This window comes from Hevea brasiliensis, unplaced genomic scaffold (genome assembly GCF_030052815.1).
Source record: "Hevea brasiliensis isolate MT/VB/25A 57/8 unplaced genomic scaffold, ASM3005281v1 Scaf219, whole genome shotgun sequence".
In the NCBI taxonomy this organism is placed as follows: Eukaryota; Viridiplantae; Streptophyta; class Magnoliopsida; order Malpighiales; family Euphorbiaceae; genus Hevea; species Hevea brasiliensis.
The window spans coordinates 107467-127786 of NW_026614717.1; the positions used below are offsets into that span (position 1 = coordinate 107467).

Sequence of the window (20320 nt, forward strand, 5' to 3'; positions counted from 1 at the left end):
ATAGACCGGGTCAGGATGTCATCAAGGTTGTCTGAGGACAGCCTGTCCCGATCTTCCCAAAGACAGATGGAGGACGCCAAGACCTTACCGAAACCAGGGTTCGCTCGCACCGTGCGGTTCTTCTCCAATGAGTGGATCAGCACTTGGGCACCGTGGGAGAGAGTCCATGGGGCAAGCTGGGAAGGACCCCCTTCCACACTCGGAGCTACTGGAGGAAGTGGAGGCGGCTCTTCTCAGCGAGGAGGAGATCGGATCACTTCTATGATCGGCGGTCCGGAAGGTTGAGACGAGCCTTCCTGTATTTCCCCGGGTTCATGACCAGGTGTTTGAAGCAGCTCGGAGCACTTCATCTCCCGTACTTTTTGGGAGATCTCTCTCTTCCGCTTCCGGCTCTCCTTAGAGGCTTCGCCGCTTGCCATACCTGCACAAAGAAGAGGTCAGTGAGATCGCTAAGGTCCAAAGATCTGAGATATAGAAAATACCGATGCCGAGATCAGAGAGCTGAAGCCCGCGATCTTGACCGGTGACCAGCTGCATAGTCCAATGGTGTAGCTCAGCCGTCACTACATCCAAACAAGAGAACTTCTCTCTGGACACCTGTTCCTTCAACTCCATCACCATTGCACCCTCTTCCCTATTTAGGGCGATGTGCTTCGTAAGCAAAGGACCCTGATGCAACCAGCTCTGAGGGAAGCCCTCAAAACCGTTCGGAATTTTGCTCCTCAAGATGAAGAAGCGGTTCTTCCAATTCTTCAAGGAGGAAGGTAGGTCGGTAAAAAGCCCACAATGGGGTTTCGCCTGGAAGAACCAATACTCGTCGTCCTTACGACGAGTTAGCCTGCAGCTCAAATAACACCTTAGGCAGAGGTTGGAGTTTCTTAGCTCGGCATAGGCCTCGGAAAGCTACTAAGATCCGCCACGAGTTCAGGTGAACTTGGGCGATGCACACTTGGTGATATTTCAAAACTTCCTTGAAGAAGTCGTCCAAAGGGAACCGCAGACCGGCCTTTAATTGTTCTTCGTAGACCACGATCATATCGTTCTCCTCGAAGAAGTGATCGGCGCGAAGATCGCCGTGACACTTAATCAATTCGTAGGAATCATGCCGGATGTTATACTCCTGGCTGAACGACTGCAGGTCAGTTCTCGCAAGATTTATGGCAGCTCGTTCATGGGAAGATTTTCCCTCCCCGAAGAAGGCACATGCCTTGATGGTGCTGGTTGTCCCCGAGCTGGAATGGAGACCCTAGGAAGTTCAGGCTGCGCGCTTGGTCCGACCACCTCTACGTCATCGGACGACCACGAGAACTGACTGGCAGGGGGCTTATCGCTTCTCTCGACTTCGGCACCGCTCATTTTCAAAGGAAACAGAAAATTTAAACTAAAAGAAAGATCAAAACCCTTACCGGAGCTTGATCGGTGTTGGAGGAACTTGAGAAAATGAGAGAATTTGGAGGTTGTTTGCGAGAGACTGAAAATGACATGAAGGAGCAACTGGCTAACCCCACCCCTATTTATACTCGTCCGAGCATTTAATGCTCATAATGTTCCAGGTAATGCATTGGATAGCGGGACTCGCCAGCTGTTCTGACACGTCTCACGAATATTTCGGAGATTCCATAAAGAGATCGGTTAACTGTAGAGCGGTAGATTAAGGTGTTTTGAATTACAGATCGGATGAGTGTCATTCAAATTAAGAGTCGGATCGGATAAATACTTCAGGGATTGGAAAATAATCAAACAACAGTTGTCAAAATAAATTTTATTTCCGAAAAGATCCGACATATCGTTTGGGCGATCTCGGGAGATCGGATTACATTAAAGGTCTAATCACATCATTTGGGCAATCTCTAGAGATCGGATTACATTAAAGGTCTGATTACATCATAAGAGCGATCTTTAAAGATCGGTGGAAAAGAGGAACTCGGTAAGAGAGATCGAAAAGGGATCACGTTGAAAAGACCGGAAGGGATAGGAGATCGGAATACAAAGAGAATAAGACAACGTTTGATAACCGTTGTCAGAATCAGAGCCGAGATAGTTAAAGCATCGTAGACGAAATCCTCACCGCATGCCTCAGAATCACCCGCATTACTGACAAGTGCCAGAGTATGTCATGACAGTGTTGTACATCCTAATCTCCACCGTTGATCTTACTTGTAAGGACGAGCTCGGAGCCCTCGGATCGAAGAAGAAAACGACATGATCAGCGCCTTTCACTCCCAAATTTCTGACGCCTTGACAAGGGAATTTGGGACCGTCAGATTAAAAGAAGAAAATAACAAATGTTCTGAAAGGAAATCTCGGCCGTCCGTTCTGATTCTCTTTAATTCCTGAGCCTCAGATCATGTCCTTCGAAATCCTGACCCTCCATTTCCCTCAAAATAGATCCTGACCCTTCAGGAAAAGCACCCGGTTCCTATAAATACCTGCATGAAAACTGTTCAATGGACGGGCAAAAAAAGAGAGATAGTTACTATAGCAGAAGAACTCTGAAATTTAATTCATTACTCATTGCTTTTAAGTTTTGATAAGTAAAAACTTTTGAAACCAAGTTTTCAAGTGTTTTCTTGCAAAAGGGATTCTTGAAATACTAGAACTCTCCATTTTCGCTTCTTTCATTATCCCGTGACGCCTTACTTTCAGTTCTTTGTCATCTTTATTTCCATTCTCATTCTCCAAGCTCAACTCCATTCAACTTGGTTGTTTAAACCTGACTGCCGTGTAGCTAAGCATCCTTCGTTTCTAGGCGAGCTTCAGCCTTTAAGCTAAACAAACTTGCGGCCTATTATTACGCTCGCGATTAGTTTAGTAGATTTGGCTCCTCACAGGTGAGTGTTTATATCTCCGTTTCACTAAAATCTCTTTTTATTTTACGCATTCCCTTTACTTTTATGTTTGTAATCTTCGCCAAGTTTATATGGTGTAATGAAGGTTATTCCCGAAGTTTACTTTCTTTGTCAACCGGTCCATTCTTTTTGTTAAGCTTTGCTACTTCTAAATGCGAAAGTCCTCATCTCAAGTAGCGTATAAGTAGTTCGGTAAGATGTAGGTAGCCGTGTCTTAAGTGCTTCTTTAAAATAGAAGGCCTGAATAATATGTCAAGAAAATAATAGAGTTGCATCACTAGGCTAACATAGAAGGTGATTCAGTATGACGTCATAAAGCAGAATGAAACTAAATCTCAGATAAGTAAACAGAACGGATTATGTATAAAAAGGGTACTAGTAAGGTAATTACATAGGAGATCGGTAAAATTTAGTCTGGCATCCTTTGTCTAGTCACAAGGTACCAACTAGTTAAAAGAAGCCTTATTCCGACCCTTGGCATCTTTGAATGCCGGAACTCTTAGTCTCAGGTTCTTATGATGCGTAGCTGTAATTAAACCTCGAGAGATCTGAAAAGTCCTTATCCGGTCCCCATTTAAATGTTTAATAGAGGTCGGAGGAGAGTTCTTACCCGATCCTTGCCCAAAACTTCCATAAATATTTAACAGAGGTCGGAGAAGAGTTCTTACCCGATCCTCGCCCAGAGTTTCCATAAATATTTAATAGAAGTCGAAGGAGAGTTCTTATCCAATCCTTGTCCAAAATTCCCCTAAATATTTAAAAGAGAGATCGGAGGAGAGTTCTTATCCGATTCTCAAGCTTAAAAATTTTAATGAATATTTAAAAAAGGAGATCGGAGGAGAGTTCTTATTCGGTTTCCACTTAAAAAATTTTAATAAATATTTTAAAAAAAAAGGAGATCGGAGGAGAGTCCTTATCCGGTTTCCACTTAAAATTTTTTAATAAATATTTAAAAAAGGAGATCGGAGGAGAGTTCTTATCCGGTTTCCACTTAAAAATTTTTAATAAATATTTAAAAAAAAAAAGGAGATCGGAGGAGAGTTCTTATCCGGTTCTCACTTAAAAATCTTAATAAATATTAAAAAAAAAAAGAGATCGGAGAAGAGTTCTTATTCGATTTTCGAACTTAAAATTTTATCAAATATTTGAAAGGAGATCGGAGGAGAGTTCTTATCCGATTCCCAAACCAAATTTTAATAAATATGTAAGATGATCCCCCCCCTAAAATAAAATTAATATGCAACCGCAATTTACTAAGGTCGTCTGATTTACTTATGTATTTGGGTAATCCGGATTAGTGAAAAATCAAATATTCCTTTTATCAAAAGGATTAACATTTCCAGTCAAACCCTCCTATCTACGAAGAACGTAAAGTTAAATCTGCTTATCCTCGTTGAGGGACGAGGTGGGGTGCCTAACACCTTCCCCGCCCGTTTACAGACCCCGAACCTAGAATCTCTGTTTTTGAAGTAGTTTTATTTTAACTTACTTTTGCAAATGGTTTTCTTTAATTTCCCTTAAAATTAAAGTGGCGACTCCTTACTTTTCCCACTTCGGTGAGTGTTCGTCCAGGCGACCGCAAAACACCTTGTGACACAAGTATTTGGCCAAAATACTCAAAAGCATTAAACTCAAAAATAACAACTATTAGCAAAGTAGAGAAAATTAGATCAAAATCTAGAGATTAAATCAAGTTAAGCTACATTAAGTCTCAAGCTAAAATATTTAGCCACTCATAATGTCAAGTATCAACTCAAAATAAATAAAAGTAAATATAAACATCAAATTAACAAATGAGTTCAAATAAAAGAAAAGAAAGGAAAAGAATAAACTCTAAGTGTGCTTGATGAAGAACCCTTGCTCTAGCCTCCAAATGCTCTAAGAAACTCTTCAAATTCTTGCTCTTTCTCTCCAATGAATTTTTTGGATTGTTTAGGTGCCAAGAGACCTCTCAAAAAAACGTCTCCTCCCCTTCCCATTCATAAAATCTCTAACTAACTCTAATTTTGACTCTTCCTCTTCGCTTGGTGATGTGTCACCAGCCCATTGGGTGAGAAAATGCCCTTAAAGGCTATCTCATAGCTAGCCATGCGTGTAAGATGCATTCATTCTTATGGCTGGCCATGCGCCTTGCACCCATCACACAGGCCATACTTGTTTCTTCAATCTCACAGCTGACTATGTGCATCTCATGGTTAGGGGTGAGATTTTCTGCCCAATTTTCAACTTCTCTCTAACTTTCACCAATCTTTATAATTTTCTTAAAAAGAACAAATATCAATTAAAAAGAGAGAAATTAACTTTTAACTAAATAAACTATAAAAATGTAATTAAAATTAATTAAAAACTAAATATTTACATAAATTAATACAATTAACTCTATAGAAATACTATATATCACCTTTCTTCTAGATTTTTTCACTTAGCATGTTATGTTTATATATATATATATATATAGTGCTGTATCCCTAGTATGTATAATATAAGATATAGACATGACTTTAGTGCAAGCATATTAGATGGCCTCAGAAAACCCTCAGCACCTTGCAAAATTTAGTTCCCACTTGGTCAAAATAGGTAAAAAATGTGCAATGAGGAGAGACATATAATATTTATATGGCAAACTGGCAACGCATTTCATATATGAATTGTCGGAGAGACGATTATATTGCGTTGGGATTTGGTTTAGAAAGGATAAGTACACATTTGCCATACCAATAATTACTTACTCATACCCAATTAATTTATATAATCTTTCCAAGACATGTGGCATTACATATGCTTCTTTTCTTTATATTAGTTTTTACACTTGTAGATCACAAACAAAACAATCGTGATGGAAGATATATATTAACCATTTGATGTGCTGATGACTATCTAAACTAAGAGTCAAAATTACTTAGCATGGAACCGAGAGAGAGTGATGGAGAAAGGAAGACAAAGAAGAGTCAAGGTCATTTTTAAATATGATTAGGTTAGTGGTGGTTAAAACTTGAATCATATGTAAAGACCTAAAGAGAAAGATGATTGTAATGGCATTCAAAATATTAATTGCCATATACATATATATATATATATATATATATATATATATATATATATATATATATATATATATATATATATATATATATATATATATATATATTGCCGTATCATGTCTCTACTTAAATTTCTAGCAAAAAGCAGATCCTCTTCCCATGTGCAGGCGGATAGAGATTAGAATTTTGCATCTCACTTGCGACAAAATAGACCTCTAGTTAAAGTTCTTATTTTTTTTTTAATGAAAATAAAATAAAAATAAATTGAGTTACCAAAGTCTAAATAGAGTGATAAAACCAAGTAGAATACTACATGCCCCTTGGTGAGATACCTAACCTAACTCGAAAACTTGGGGGGGGAATGTGGAAATTGGCAAACGAGAGCTTTATCTCTTCATTACCTAATTAATATTAAAACATGAGGCTCTTCTTGAGTGATATTCCCTCGAGCTAAAATTTTCTACGATTCATTTGACTGAGATTTGGTATCCATTGACTCAAATTCTTCCCATATATACAAAATTTAAAACTAAAGTTGGGAATGAAGACAAAGGTAATGCAAGTATCAAAACTTGAAAAACATCCATCTTTTCCAATCCCATGAATCTCCACTTCCAAGATATATATGTAAATCACATGATTTTGACAAAAGTTCTTTTAATATGTAATATTATTTTTTACTACAAGATAACGAAACGGTCTGTTTATTTTTTTTTTATTATTTCATTAAAATACAAGGCAATACCTCACCTCATTTGGCCTTGGTTTTAAGATAAATTTTTTTATGTATTTTGTAAATTAATTTAATATTTTTTCTTAATTAAGAACAACGATGTGATAGAATAAAATATAAATTTCTTAAATTATAAACTGTGGATCCTATCAAAAAAAAAATTATAAACTGTAGAATTCTTGTCGAAACTGGAAAAGATTTGCACTTTTGTAGTCAACAGGAAATTAAAGAATGGAAAGCAAAGTTGAAAGTCTCGAACCCCACAACAAAAATCATTATAATTAATTCAAGGGAGCGTCTATTATTAATTAATAAGCTTCTAATAATGAATGTGACGTCCCAGAATTTGAGGGAGGTTCGCCTTTTTCTTCTCTTTGAATAGAGCAAATCGCTGTTTTTAATTAGCACTTAAGTGGACCAAGCCAAGAGTTGGTAGCCTATATGGCTGAATTGGCCGTTTCATTTCAACATTCAGAAAATTAAAATCAGTTTTCAGGATTCTTATTCTTTTTTGTTTAGTTCGATTTCTAATTCAGTGTTAATTTTAATTAATTTAAATTTAATCTATTTCGATTTTATTTTACTTTTAATTTAAAATAATTCAGTTGGAGCTTAATTCTATTTCGATAAGTCGCAACAGAGCATTGCATATAAGTCTGTGTTGGTATCCTTCTTGCTGCATTGGCCCAACAATTCTTGGATGAATGGTCTGATCATTTCTGCAGCAAAAGCAAATATTGGCCTAATCAAGTTCCAGTTATAAGAATTCAACTTTCGATACATTTGGAGTGCTGTAAAAATGCCCATTACTGTGGAATTCATTAGGATTTTGTTTTTCTTTTGATATATGGAAAATTTTTAGAAGGAATAGGTGTTAGGGATTGAATTAGAAAAGGGAGGGAGAGATTGAAAGACCATAGCAGCACCAGCACAAGTAATACATTATCATTTTCTCCAGAAAAGAATCAGATATTTATCCATTAATTTAATTGGAGAATTCTGTACAAATTGTCCAAGCTTTACAGAACTGGAAAATGACCTACAGTTTTAACATTTGATTGTAGGTGGTCATTAAACAAGGTTTGGTAGATGATTCTTCAAGGTTCTGAACACCACCAGGTGGCTTTACAAAGCAACCTGAAGACGCCATTTGAGTACTCTCTGCCACCTCTTCCTTTTTCCCGTGTGTACTGTACTTGGAGAGGCCCGCCAGAAAATTTTTAAGAGCTTCTCTCATCCAGTCATAACGGCAGAATTTAAATGCTTCCTCTGTAGTAAGCTGAAATTGACCACACAAACAAGCCATCTAGCCACATGGATGTTTCATATATATAGAGAGAGAGAGAGAGGAAAAATACTAATGAGTGAGTACTAACCCATTTTCTATTGTAATTAACCTGTCCTGGCCAGTGGTCAAGCTCTTCAGTCACTTCCAATGCAAACATATACCCTTTACAGCCTCCTACCGAGCTGCAACTATTCTGGCTGCTCTTGCTTCGAAACTCCCAAACTCCTAATGGATTTTCCTATGGTTCAAAACAAAGCAACATCTCAATAACTCAAAGCACTCAGGACTTCAATCTGCAGCTAAAGGATTTGATCTCACTGAGCAGAAGTGAATGCAATTAGAAATAGTTTACATAAAAAGAAGAACAAATCAGAAGAATTCAATTTCAAGAAGACTTAGACAATTAACAAATAGTTCTTTTCTTTTTCTTCTTATTGATAGCTACCAGCTAGCGTTAAGCATAGCATGCAGGAGAAATAGTGCAAATCCCAAGCAGAGTAAAGTCACTTACACCAAGTAGTCCTGTAACTCCTGCTTCCTCCAAGGCCTCTCGACATGCGGCTTGATAAAGGGTCTCATCATCTTCCCACCCACCCTGGAAAAATAAAACAATGGCATCAATTTTCACTGCACAAAATGCATTTATTTGCAATATACTCTGCACCTACTATACAAATGTCAACAATGTCTGCGCCAAATCTGGAAGAAACAAACCAGCAGGAAGATTTCTATACCTTTGGAAACACAAGATCGTCACGATTTGGAGTCGAGATCATGAGGACAAGTACACTATCCTCCACTCTACAGTTTTTTTCCTCAACGTTCATGTTAAGTTTATAAGGAATACACCTATATTTTTGCACACAAAGGGTAAATCAAATATAGAATCCACATAAGAAATCAAATCAGGAAACGTAAGCATTAATAATACAAAAAAGGCACAAATTTAACTGGTAAAATGTCTAATATCTATCCCAAACAGTGTGAAATGCCAGTGCTCCATTGCTTCTTATATATGAGCTATCAAAGTGTCACCTGCATGTATGCCCATAGGCAAAGGCTAATAAATTTCTCAAATGCAGCCTCCTTTACGGAAAATCCATAGATGTTTAAGTTAAAGCAGTTAAGGGTTACATCCCACCTTGGAAAAATACATAACAGATCAAGGTTTAATATTATATCTTAATATTTTGAGACAAGCTCTTAGGTAGTTCTTCACCAGGTCAGTTATAATTACCATAATTGAACCATCTGATTGCAAGACTAGTATGGTATGTAAACTTTCCAGGTATCAAAAACTTGATAATTAAGAACAAAATCCATTGTTTGGTGCAAATATGTCTACATTTTAGAAAATTAGTTGCTCTATAGGAAGTTATCTGTTAGCTAGTACATAGTATATTTTAGTATTTGGCTCACAAACATTTTTTTGCCAAGCAGACTGACGTTATGTAATTTGGTTATCAAGTTCTATATATTCATTATCAAAGTTACTTCATAGGTACTTATAAAGTTAAGTAATTAAATAAAAGTTGCCCTAAATTTTGTATTTCCTTGCAACCAAATCTATGATGGCAAAATAGATATATTTCTGCAGAGTTGAACTTCTTAGAAAACTAAGGCTCAAATGATCATAATCAATCACTAATCATATATAGCCATTTAAATTATTAAAGAAAATAGAAATTTCCATGATTCCTTAGTTGTAATTTGTGAAATATTAATTATCTATTCTTACATAAAATGAAGAATTTTATAGCAGCACGCCTGCTGCAGTATGTACCAAAAGCGTCCAAAAAAACAAAAGAAGCCACAATCAGATCCCTGAGCGCCGCTCAAGCTCAATCATGCAACTAAAGTAAAAGAAAATGACAATGAATTGTGGAAGGTGAAAGGAAAATGTGGAAAGGGAAGAAATTACAATAAATAAATTCCATCTGCATAGGCCCAACCTACCTAACCAATATGTCATTATTAATGAGGAAAACGAGCGACATCTTTTTTTTTTTTTTGGATATTTAATTTCTACGTATAAAAGCACAGAGAAAAATAAATATGTTTATATAACAACTAACAACTGAGTCAATATCTGGGGTCAGGTCTGTCTATGTTTATCACTAAACAATCGAAAAAATAAAAATAAAATAAAACAAGGAAGGGCAGAAAATAGTGAATAAGAACATCTTCTCTATCACACACAGTAGTAAATAAGCTCTAGCTGCTTTCCTGCCTAAAGCTGTAACGCTTGTCAGAACACCGAAGAGCAAACCCTAGTTAGCTAAGTACTCTACAGGTTTTAGATTATTTATTATAATTACCTACCCTTAAAGGAAAAGAAGCAAGGAAAATCTGCTGCATGGTATCGGCGGAATCAAAAGCTAGCAACTAATGACATGCACATAAACCCTGATTAATTACAGGAAAATTCTAATTGAAAATTAAAAAAAAAAAAATCAGAAAGAAGTACTGAAATGTACACACATACCCAGCTACAAGCCTAAGTTGATCCTGGTAACGTTGTTTGTGTCTGCCTGTTCTCGCTGAAAGAGATGACATGATGTGTATATATATCCTATATATAATCCTGGGTATGGGCAGTTTAGTCACTGAAGAGAAGAAGCAGGAAACAGAAAACAAGTGCATGCAGTGCCTGCCTTTGCCTTTGCCTTAACGCTGTTGTTTCGCATCTTTGGCTTATTAAAGATGATTGAAACTCCTGTTATAGCTAGGAAATCAAATAAAAACTAGTAAAGAGGAAGGGCTGGGTTGACACGATAGAGAGAAGCAAAAGCCAAAAAGCTAGATGATAATCTGTGAATTTAAAAAGGTACGAAGAGGGACAGTCAATGATGGCAACTCTAGAGAAGTGAATGATTCCATATCTGTAACTTCTAAGCAACTTGCTCAACATGAAAATGCGGGCTCTGCTCCTTCACAGAAGCCGCGCTTATGGCTCATCGACTCTACACGGCAGAGAAAGAGAGAGAGGTTTCAGAGTCGTTCCAGGAAGACCAAATCAACGCTACCCAGTTTCCCCTCACTGTGTCTATATATTGTGTACAGTATTCCTCCTTTAATAAGATGACTATGACTTGGATAGGCTTCATCTCTTTCTTTTGACCATTTTCAGTCATTTTACTTGGTCATATATATAGTTGAAAAGGATAATTTAAGTGCATAGACTTCTTTTCCGACCTCAAATAATTGTTATCTTCTCTTAGCCATTTAACCCTGAACAAACCTTTGAAAAAAAAAAAGAAAAAGAAAAAGAAAACAGAACATGATGCTTTGTTTAAAAAAATAATAATAATAAATTTTTGTATAATTATATTTATTTTTAATTTTTTTAAAACCAAAATTTTTTAAATTAAAAAAAATAAATTTTTTACCCAAACATGAAAATTAAAAAAAAAAAAAGAATTATATTAAAATTTTATAAAATTCTAAATTGCAATCAATAGAACCACTTTTTGCACATGGATCCAATTGGAATTGTAATTAAATTTCAGTAACCAAATCCTTAATTAACATAAAAAGAAATGAAATGGAAATGGAAATTTATACAAATGATATCATTTGCGTAATTGAATTAATTTCTTGTTGAAATGAATAGAGATGGTTGAAATAAAATTTGCTTTGGGTTGGATTTAGATGGAAGTGAACAACTCCTTCCCGCATTGCATTAATATAATTTTTGCATATGTAAGACGTCAGCACATAGCAAAATCCGCCATTTGATTAAAAAAAGAAGAGAAGCGTTTCAATGGCAACTTACTATCTGCCGGGCAGCATATCCTTTAAATTTTTGTATTTAATTAATCCCCGAGTGGTTGATATGTAAACCAATAATGATTATCATTTTGAATATCGGAAAGTTTTCTTTATATATATATAAAAGGACAGCTCATGAGTTGTGGATCGCTGCATCCATCTATAAATTAGCATGAAATTATATCTTCTTGTCTCTAGTATATACTAGGACGCAGCTATCCACAACTCATGACCTGTCATTTCTTTATATATATATATATATATATATATATATATATATATATATATATATATATATATATATATATATATATATATATATATATATATAATCTTTTATTTTAATAAAATTAATTAATCAATATTTATATTTTAAAAAATAAAATATTTTAAAAATATATTTTTTAATAAAAATAAAAATCATACTATTCAAATACTAAATCTAAATTTATATTTTGTTTAAATTATTTAAATATTTTTTTTAGACATTATTTTTATATTATAAAATAATTTTTTTTTAATTACTTAAAAATTTTAAAAAAATAATTAACTTTTGCTTAAACTGTTTATAATTTTTTATAAAAAGATGAAAAATATAAAAAAATAAAAAAGAGTGTGATTATAAAAGAGGAAAAACATTAAAAGAAAAATATGAGGATAAGAAAAATAAAATATAAAAATTAAATAATATATTTTTTAAAATGTAATTAATTTTATTAAAATATATAAATTAAATAATAATTTTTTATTTTAAATAATTTTTTAAAATATTTTTAGTAGTAATAATGATATATTTATTTGTTTAGTTTAATTGACTTATTATCACTTTAAATATAGTATTTTCTAATTTTACATAAACCTAAAACATTTACCATTGGGTCAACTCCCCTATCAACATAGATTGATCCAATAATTCGATGTGTTCCCAATCTTCGCAACAAGAACCAACAACTGCTGTGCTATTCCCCTGTTAGATTTCTTTTCTTTTTTTTTTTTTTTAATAGAAAGAGAGGATAATTTCATTCAAATGCAGGCAAAAGACTACAGATCCAAAACCCAAGGCCCGGTAATTTACAGAACCTAACCAATTCCGACAACCTCAAGCCCAAACAAATAAAACCAGGCCTAAACTCAGCAAACTGAAGCCCTAGGCTAAAGGATCCAACCCATGAAACAACAACCAAGATGCCACAACAGCTGTAGCGCCAAACTTGCCACTTGCAGCATCTACCTTTCCATCTACCATGGGCGACGTAAATCACTGATGATGCACGGAAAAGGTGCTCTTGCTATTAGGAACAAAAGCTAACAACCCAAACCGAAGCCAAGAAGAGTTCCTGTTAACAGTTGTCAATGGGAAGAGAAGGTACGAAGCCCAAACTTAGCGGGGCCAGACAGAGTTCCTGGCCTTCTCAGTTTCTTGTTGGCGTTGAGGGACTAGAGCCAAACCGAGTGACGCCTTGAACATCCTTGGAGGTGCCAAGCCAACAAGCAGAGAACTTCGCGAGCTAAAAATTGCCTAAACACAAGAAAAACCACCACCTAACACGCACGCAGAGCCCAACGGCGAAATGGTGGGGTGCTGCTCACCAGAGTCTCAAGATTCCCTAATTGTGAAGCCTAACCCTACAAGTCAAAACAGAGAGCAAAAGCTATATTAAACCATGCTTAAAGGCTAGGGGAGTGACAGACCTACAGAAGGCATCCACTGCTCGGATGGAACAATGGCTAACTGGCACAGCAAAGGAAGAGGACAGTGCCTCAAAAGAGAATTAAACTAGAGAGGGAATCTCTCTTTAGGGACTAGAGAGAGAGAGAGAGAGAGATTAATTCTGCCAATTGGAATTTATACGTAGAGATAGAGATACAAGGGGCGGGGCCTCTCATTTGCTCTTCACTCTTCAGCATTGTCGTCTTGGTGCACTTAGGCTATTTCGTTTCACCATTTTCTAAAAGCTATAAAAAGCACCGACACCAAATGGGCAAGCACGATCTACAAGACCGCGTTAAAGATGGCTTTTTTTTTTTTTTTGGACAAGACACGGTAAAGATAGTTTAGCTTTGTAACGCTAGCTGCGCGGTATTTAAATACCTAGATGCGTACTTTAAGCGATCCTTCCGAGGACTATTTGATTTAATAGTTAAGGATGTTGTTAATTGAGAGTTAAAAATCGACGGTAACTAATTGATAGTAATTAATTGATATTGAGTGTTTGATAAAATTATATTGATTATTATTATTTATATATAAAATGGTCAATAAAAATATATATTATATAATTTATTTTATTATTAAAATAATTATATAATTATTAATTTATTATTTTAATAAATTTAATTATTATTAAAATATATAAACAAAAATTAAATATTTTAAAGTAAAATATATTTGAAATTATAATAAATAATATTTATTTAAAAAAATTAATAATTATTGTTTATCAATATTAAACTAAGAGCAAATATTAAATTAAGAGCGATTTGATCAAATAATGCATTCATTTAAAGTGCTTCACTTTTTTAATGACTTTTTTATATTTAATGTCATCTGCATCACGAAATATATCTGATAGTATAAAATTTAATCTTTTATCTAATCGCTCAAATGGAACATTCACTCATAAATGAAATTTTATGAAACATTCACAAATACACACACACACACACGTGTGTGTATATATATTTATATATATATATAACTTAACTGCAATTTCTTTTCTTCTTGTTCACCTCACAATAAAAAAACTCAATTTATTTTTCTCCAATTCACCTCACAATGAAAAAAAGAACAAAATAGCTAATATATATATATATATATATATATATATATATATATATATAGAGAGAGAGAGAGAGAGAGAGAGAGAGAGAGAGAGAGAGAGAGAGAGAGAGTAGCTAAACTGAAATCATAACGTGTGAGTTCATAATTTGAGTTTAGAGTTCTTACTTTTCACTCTTTGTTCATAAGCAGTGCGATCACATATTATTAGAATCAAATTAAATTCAAAACCAAAAAAGAGACTAGTATAAATAGAATTAAATATCAGAAAATCATACCTTATTAACTCAACAAGGGATAATCTGATGCATTTTAATGTCATAAATTAATTCTAACTTGAGAAGAAATTAGAATTTCAATTGATAAGCTCAAGAAGGAGACACAATGATAGCACAGAAATTAAAAAGAAATCCCAGCTTTAATCGAAATAGGAGCAAAAAAATAAAATAAGGAAGATGACAGATTGAAAAAAAATCGATATTTTAATTCAAATAGGAGCAAGAAGATAATACAGTGAATGACACTGCGTAAATATTAGAGTAGAGATATTTTAGTCAAAAAATAAAAAAATATATAGAACAGTTCTAAACAGCTCCTATTTTAAAACCGATAGAATCTGCAGCTGATAGGTATCGTATCAGCTGCCTTTCATTTATCAGCTAATTTTTAAAAGTTTTATCAAATACTTTAATTTTAATTCAACTGCTTGAATATCCATCAGCTGTTTTAATTTTAAATTGAAAGGAAAATTTTACCGTACAACCATACAACCGGCTATATTATATGGTAGTGAGTGTTGGACACTGAAAGAGTCATATGCATCTAAAATAAGAATTACAGATATGAGAATGTTAAGGTGAATGAGTGGCCATACTAGACTAGATAAAGTCAGTAATGAGAGTATTAGAAAAAAGGTAGGAGTGGTGCCAATTGAAGATAAGTTAAGAGAATGTAGATTGAGGTGGTTTGATCATATGAAGCATAGACATACGAAGGCTCCAGTTAGACAAGTAGAGCACCTTAGGTTAGAGGATAGAAAGAAAAAAAGGATAGACCTAAATTGACTTGGAGGAGAGTAGTACAACGTGACCTAGAAGCATTACATATTTCTGAGAATTTAACCCAAAATCGTTCAGAGAGGAGAAAGCGAATCCATATAGCCGACCCCAAATTTTTGAAATAAAGGCTTAGTTGAGTTGAGTTGAATATCCACCAGCCATCAGCAGCATCCAACGCACCCTAAGTTTAAATTGATGCGGTACCTCGCTGCAAGTGGCCAGATCAATATTGCTTCTTAAAAATCCGGGACTGCTCAAATTCATCGCGACGCCTTTAAACCACAATCAAGCCCATTCCCTTTCGTTCAACATACTTATAAACTAATCTAGACTGGGTGGGTTCAGCCAGAATTGTTACTTCGATATCAAGTTGAGAACAGCCATATCAGGCTACAAAAACAACCATCAATTGCTAATACCATTCGAATTATTGACACATTTTAAGTAATGCAAACAACACAAGATAGCGGTAGCTGCACTAAAATAATATGAATGGTTCATTTCTCTATAATCACTGTTGCAAAATGCAATCAAATTTCTTTTTCACAAAGATAGTTACAAAATACGCACATAGATGCAAGCAACTTCCAAAGCAATTGAAAGATGTACGCAAGAGACCCACCATAACACAGAAAATAGAGACACACATTCAATTGATAGACTCTCATCTTCCAGAGAAGTAACTAAAACTCTCAACTCATTCCACCAAAGCAATAGCATGACCAATAATGCACCAACTAAATCACACGTATAAACAAGGCATTCCTAGTCTTACAAGCATTGAAGAAAGATCTTCCTGATCTCAAGAGTGAAAGGAGTAATGAAATAAAATGCCCCACAAACATTATATATAGTATGACCATGAAACATAAGTATTAAAAACCAATCAACAACTCCATGAAACATTACTGCTTGGGAAATATGCATAATATCAGCACCCTAAATGCCTAAATACAAGGCAAAATGGCAGATGAAATTTCAGATCAAAAAGACCAGAGGATGAAGAAATATATAGACACAGCAAGGTGAAATTATGCCTTATCATACTGAGATCCATGGAAAATTTTTTCACTAACAAAGACAGTACGCTGACTTTTCTCCAAAACATTTACTTATTATCCTGGCTAAATTAACAACCGCTCCTTTAAGACTCGACTAATTCCCATGGACAGGGCGACCAGACCTTACAACGAAGATTATAAACAGATAAAACATGAGTATTTACCTAGATGCACCAATCCCATTTCCAAAACCAGCATTGATTTTGAAGAGGTAAAATAACAGGTACCTAACAAGACATAGCAGAAGGAATAAAAAAAAAAGACAACACTAAGAAAAGTGCAAAAACATAGACTGAGTTTTTTAAGTGAAACTAGATTCAATAAATCAAAATCAGATAAAAATCCTAAAATAGAAATAAGACGTCTATAATCTTTGAGCTAACAAAAATCCATTTCAGAAGCAAAACCCAGAAGAGCTCTCATTTGCTGACCCCATCATCCCTTAAAAAAAAAAAAAAAAAAAAAAAAAAAAAAAAAACCCCACATTGCTAAAATTAAGCAATAGTAGGTAAAGAGCAGAGAAAAATATCATCTTCAATCACCCTTTCTCCTGAAGGAGCAACCCTCTGTAAGCCTTGCACGTCCACCGGTTGGCTGGCACAAGACGGTCTGGCAATTGCCACACACCACCACAGTTTGGGAATGACTGAACACAGTAGTTCTGCAATACAGCACATTTATATAATGTTTGTTTTAAATAATAAAATAAGCTAGCTAATCAAAACACCAAATCCTAAGTCTTATTCAGTTGCCAAAACCAAAATCCTAAATCTTATTCAGTTAAAATAGTAGAGATAACTAACGAATGAAAATTTAGGGAAAAAAAAAAACTTACATATTGAAGCATCCCTGGCACTTCACATCCTGCGCCAACAGGAAATCCAGAAATTGCACATATCAAACAATTAATCTTCAGTTATCACATAATCGACACGGGTAAAACGGCGGCAAATGTTGATTTACAAAAGGAAATTTACCATGAAGAATGAGTTAGGAGACTGCACGAGACGCTTGAGCTTGTGCTTCCTCTTCTCCAATTCAGCTGGAGGGTTAAGCAAATCGATATCATTTTGAAGAACCTTCAAGAATCATCACGGAAAAAGAAGGCCATTAAGGATGAGCACACAAAATTACGTTTCAGACCAAAAAAGAAGCTGCTGGGAACCATTTGACTCACCATTTTTTCAGTTAACGAACAATGCAGAAATCAGAAACCCCGCTGCGCCGCTGCCAATGCCAGAGAGATCGAGAGGATGCCACCAGTGTTTTTCCGGGGTGATAGAATTGCCAATTAGGACAAATATAAGGGTCTGGATGAGCTACGTCCACCGTTGGATTTTAAGGCCATCACATGTCAGCCTTTCATCTTATCCTAGGGCAACATTATTCGACTTTTTTTTTATTTTTTTTTTGTCCTTGCGAAAACTTCAATTTGAACTTAATCTTATAGTTGGGCCTTGAGCGAAGTCTGGGCGGTGTATTGCCAATGATCATCATTCATCAATTTTGCGAATTGGGCCTATGTCATCCAATTGCCATTAGCAAGCCAATCCTATGATAATGTTTTAAAATAAAATTAATGGAGATAAATATTGAGGATACACGTGGCAATCAAATCAAGATGTCAACAAGAAGCCATAAGGGAGAGGGCAGGAGCAAATCACCCTGCAACACTTCGGCAGAAGGAATTTTGGTACGGCGGCATGGGCAAAAATGAGAAGCAATCTGTCGACACTGACCGTACCCACAAAATCATCAAAAGGCAAGAAGAGGCTGGCGTTCCAAAGCTTATATTACGGCTATTGTGTAATTCAAAACAATAAAATCAATGAGTTCATTGTTTCTTCGAGGAACTCACTGCTGTATAAATGTGGATCAAAATGTTATATAAAGTGGCATCCATTTTATATTTGAGGTATGGTTGGTTGGTCTCAGATCTGGTGAATTTCGTTAAAATCTTGGTGCTCGTGAAATTGTGAGTAAACTGGTGTCAAACCACTGATCCATAGTGTTTGTGTGCGGTGACCAAGATTGAAAATTCAAGTTAACATATAGCAGCTGAGCCACATGGGATTTGTAGGCCTTAGATTCCCAACTTGACAATCCACTAAAAAGGCCAGTGGAGTACATATTTAAATTAACTTCTCGACAGGTATTTAAAATAAAAAATTTGTATATTCACATAATTAAAGAAAAGTTAAGTAATCATGGCTGCCTGAGTTAAAATGTCTTGCACACTAAAATGAATCCTTTTGACAGCATTTACTTGTGCCTCAGCATCTCATAACACTAGCACTTCCATTTTTGCACGAACAAGGTATGCTTGAAACAGCGCGTTTTATTCTGCCATGTTCAAGCAAATTTTAATTCATAAATTCAAAGCATAAAATCATAAACATATTAATTAGCAAATATAGTTTAAAATTACGAGACAAACGCCTGCATTTTGAGAATTAAGATACCTCAATTTATGATTAAGAGTATTAAGTAAATTCCACTTTCTTTTCTGGCAATGCCAACCAAGAAAATGAATTCAATATTTAAGCAGGAAACAATAGACAACGTAACACATTATCTCTCTACCATTCCCATGTGCCTTTACCAACCCTGTTCATCTGATAAAGGGAAATTAGACTATTCTTCTGAAAAAACGATATATATGCTTGAAACGAAGGGATTGGGTTTGCGATCTTGAGCCTTGCAATGTGTTGGATCCACGATTTGGAGCTTTTCTTGGGATGTACTGAGTTCACTTCACTATTTATAGCTTTGCCAAAAGTTGCTAGGTTCGCAATCTTAGGCTTCATCAGGACAAGGGGGTGATCGTATCATTTATAGGAGAGAATAATAGAGTACTGATGTATTTAAATCGAAATTAAGTGTTTAATTGACTTTAACTTGAATGTTAGGAAGTCGAAATGACTATGACGTATGGGTCAAATTTAATTTTATATAAAAATAAATTTAATAATTATTATATTTAATATTTATGTTTAGGTTGGTGTATTTACACATATTGATGAATTTTGTATAAATTCAAACATAAGTATTTAATTTGATAATTATTAAATTTATTTTTTGAAACAAGTGAAAAAAAATAGTAGTTTTACACTTTGAAACACTAGAGACTGTAATTTAATTTTTATCAATTTAATATTTTCATCTATTAACAAATATGATATAACTTGTTAGTTAACATTGACAAAGTAAATATGCCACACTAATGTGGGATGTAGTGTTTGCATAGCGAACACATGGACAACACGTTATTAATTTTAATGCAATTATTAATTTTGTTATGTTAGTGCAAACATTAAAAGCATGCGTATCTAAAAAAAGAAAAAAAAAACTCAAGCCTTTGAATTAAATAATTCAAAATCTTAGATTCTAAATTTAAAAAAATGTACAAAAAGGTGAAAATAAATTATTTATAAATAAATTTTTATATTTTGACAAAATAAGTCATAAAATACTATAATTATTTATAATCATTTTACTTTTGATATTTCTTCTCTCTTTCTTCCTCTCTGTGTCTCTCTGTCTTCATCTCTCTATTTCTTTATGAAAATTCTTTATGTTTTTTCCCTTTCGACGTGAAAATGATTTATTCCTACCCCTTCACTAAAAAACATGTTGACAGAGTTATGCTCGAATGTTACGCACATAACTCATTTATGTCAAGTTAATGATTCTTAGTTCGACATCCTATAAAGAAATTTTTACTCATATTTGCAATTCGC

At 34.5% G+C, this 20320-nt stretch overlaps 2 protein-coding genes across 4 annotated transcripts; both read right to left on the bottom strand.

Annotated features, from left to right (window-relative positions):
* Positions 1 to 7571: 7571 nt before the first annotated feature.
* Positions 7572 to 10951, bottom strand: LOC131176674 (nudix hydrolase 13, mitochondrial-like). The gene is made up of 5 exons (XM_058141747.1): positions 10397 to 10951; positions 8646 to 8760; positions 8423 to 8506; positions 8000 to 8149; positions 7572 to 7902 (listed from the first exon to the last, which is right to left on the bottom strand). The coding sequence occupies exons 1-5, from the start codon at positions 10552 to 10554 to the stop codon at positions 7663 to 7665; spliced, it is 747 nt and encodes a 248-aa protein (XP_057997730.1). The 5' UTR covers positions 10555 to 10951; the 3' UTR covers positions 7572 to 7662.
* A 4773-nt stretch (positions 10952 to 15724) lies between these two features.
* LOC110663605 (40S ribosomal protein S27-2) lies at positions 15725 to 17903 on the bottom strand. 3 transcript variants are annotated; one of them, XM_021822978.2, is made up of 6 exons: positions 17758 to 17902; positions 17558 to 17659; positions 17416 to 17444; positions 17123 to 17241; positions 16745 to 16807; positions 15725 to 15909 (listed from the first exon to the last, which is right to left on the bottom strand). In XM_021822978.2, the coding sequence occupies exons 1-6, from the start codon at positions 17758 to 17760 to the stop codon at positions 15905 to 15907; spliced, it is 321 nt and encodes a 106-aa protein (XP_021678670.1). In that variant the 5' UTR covers positions 17761 to 17902; the 3' UTR covers positions 15725 to 15904. The 3 variants fall into 3 exon arrangements, with proteins under 3 accessions (XP_021678670.1, XP_021678671.1, XP_057997732.1); XM_021822979.2 differs by lacking the exon at positions 16745 to 16807; XM_058141749.1 differs by lacking the exon at positions 15725 to 15909 and having other exon boundaries at positions 16510 to 16807; positions 17758 to 17903.
* Positions 17904 to 20320: the final 2417 nt, after the last annotated feature.

Bases quoted from the DNA above. Each gene is read 5' to 3' on its own strand.
- LOC131176674 (XM_058141747.1), bottom strand. From the start codon at position 10,554: ATGCACTTGTTTTCTGTTTCCTGCTTCTTCTCTTCAGTGACTAAACTG. The intron at 8,761-10,396 runs GTATGTGTGTAC...GCAAAAATATAG, and splicing joins CAACTTAGGCTTGTAGCTGG to GTGTATTCCTTATAAACTTA. The intron at 8,150-8,422 runs GTAAGTGACTTT...TTTGAACCATAG, and splicing joins GAGTTACAGGACTACTTGGT to GAAAATCCATTAGGAGTTTG.
- LOC110663605 (XM_058141749.1), bottom strand. The intron at 17,445-17,557 runs GTAAATTTCCTT...CTGTTGGCGCAG, and splicing joins CTCCTAACTCATTCTTCATG to GATGTGAAGTGCCAGGGATG. The intron at 16,808-17,122 runs GTGATTGAAGAT...ATGTCTTGTTAG, and splicing joins TTGCTCCTTCAGGAGAAAGG to GTACCTGTTATTTTACCTCT.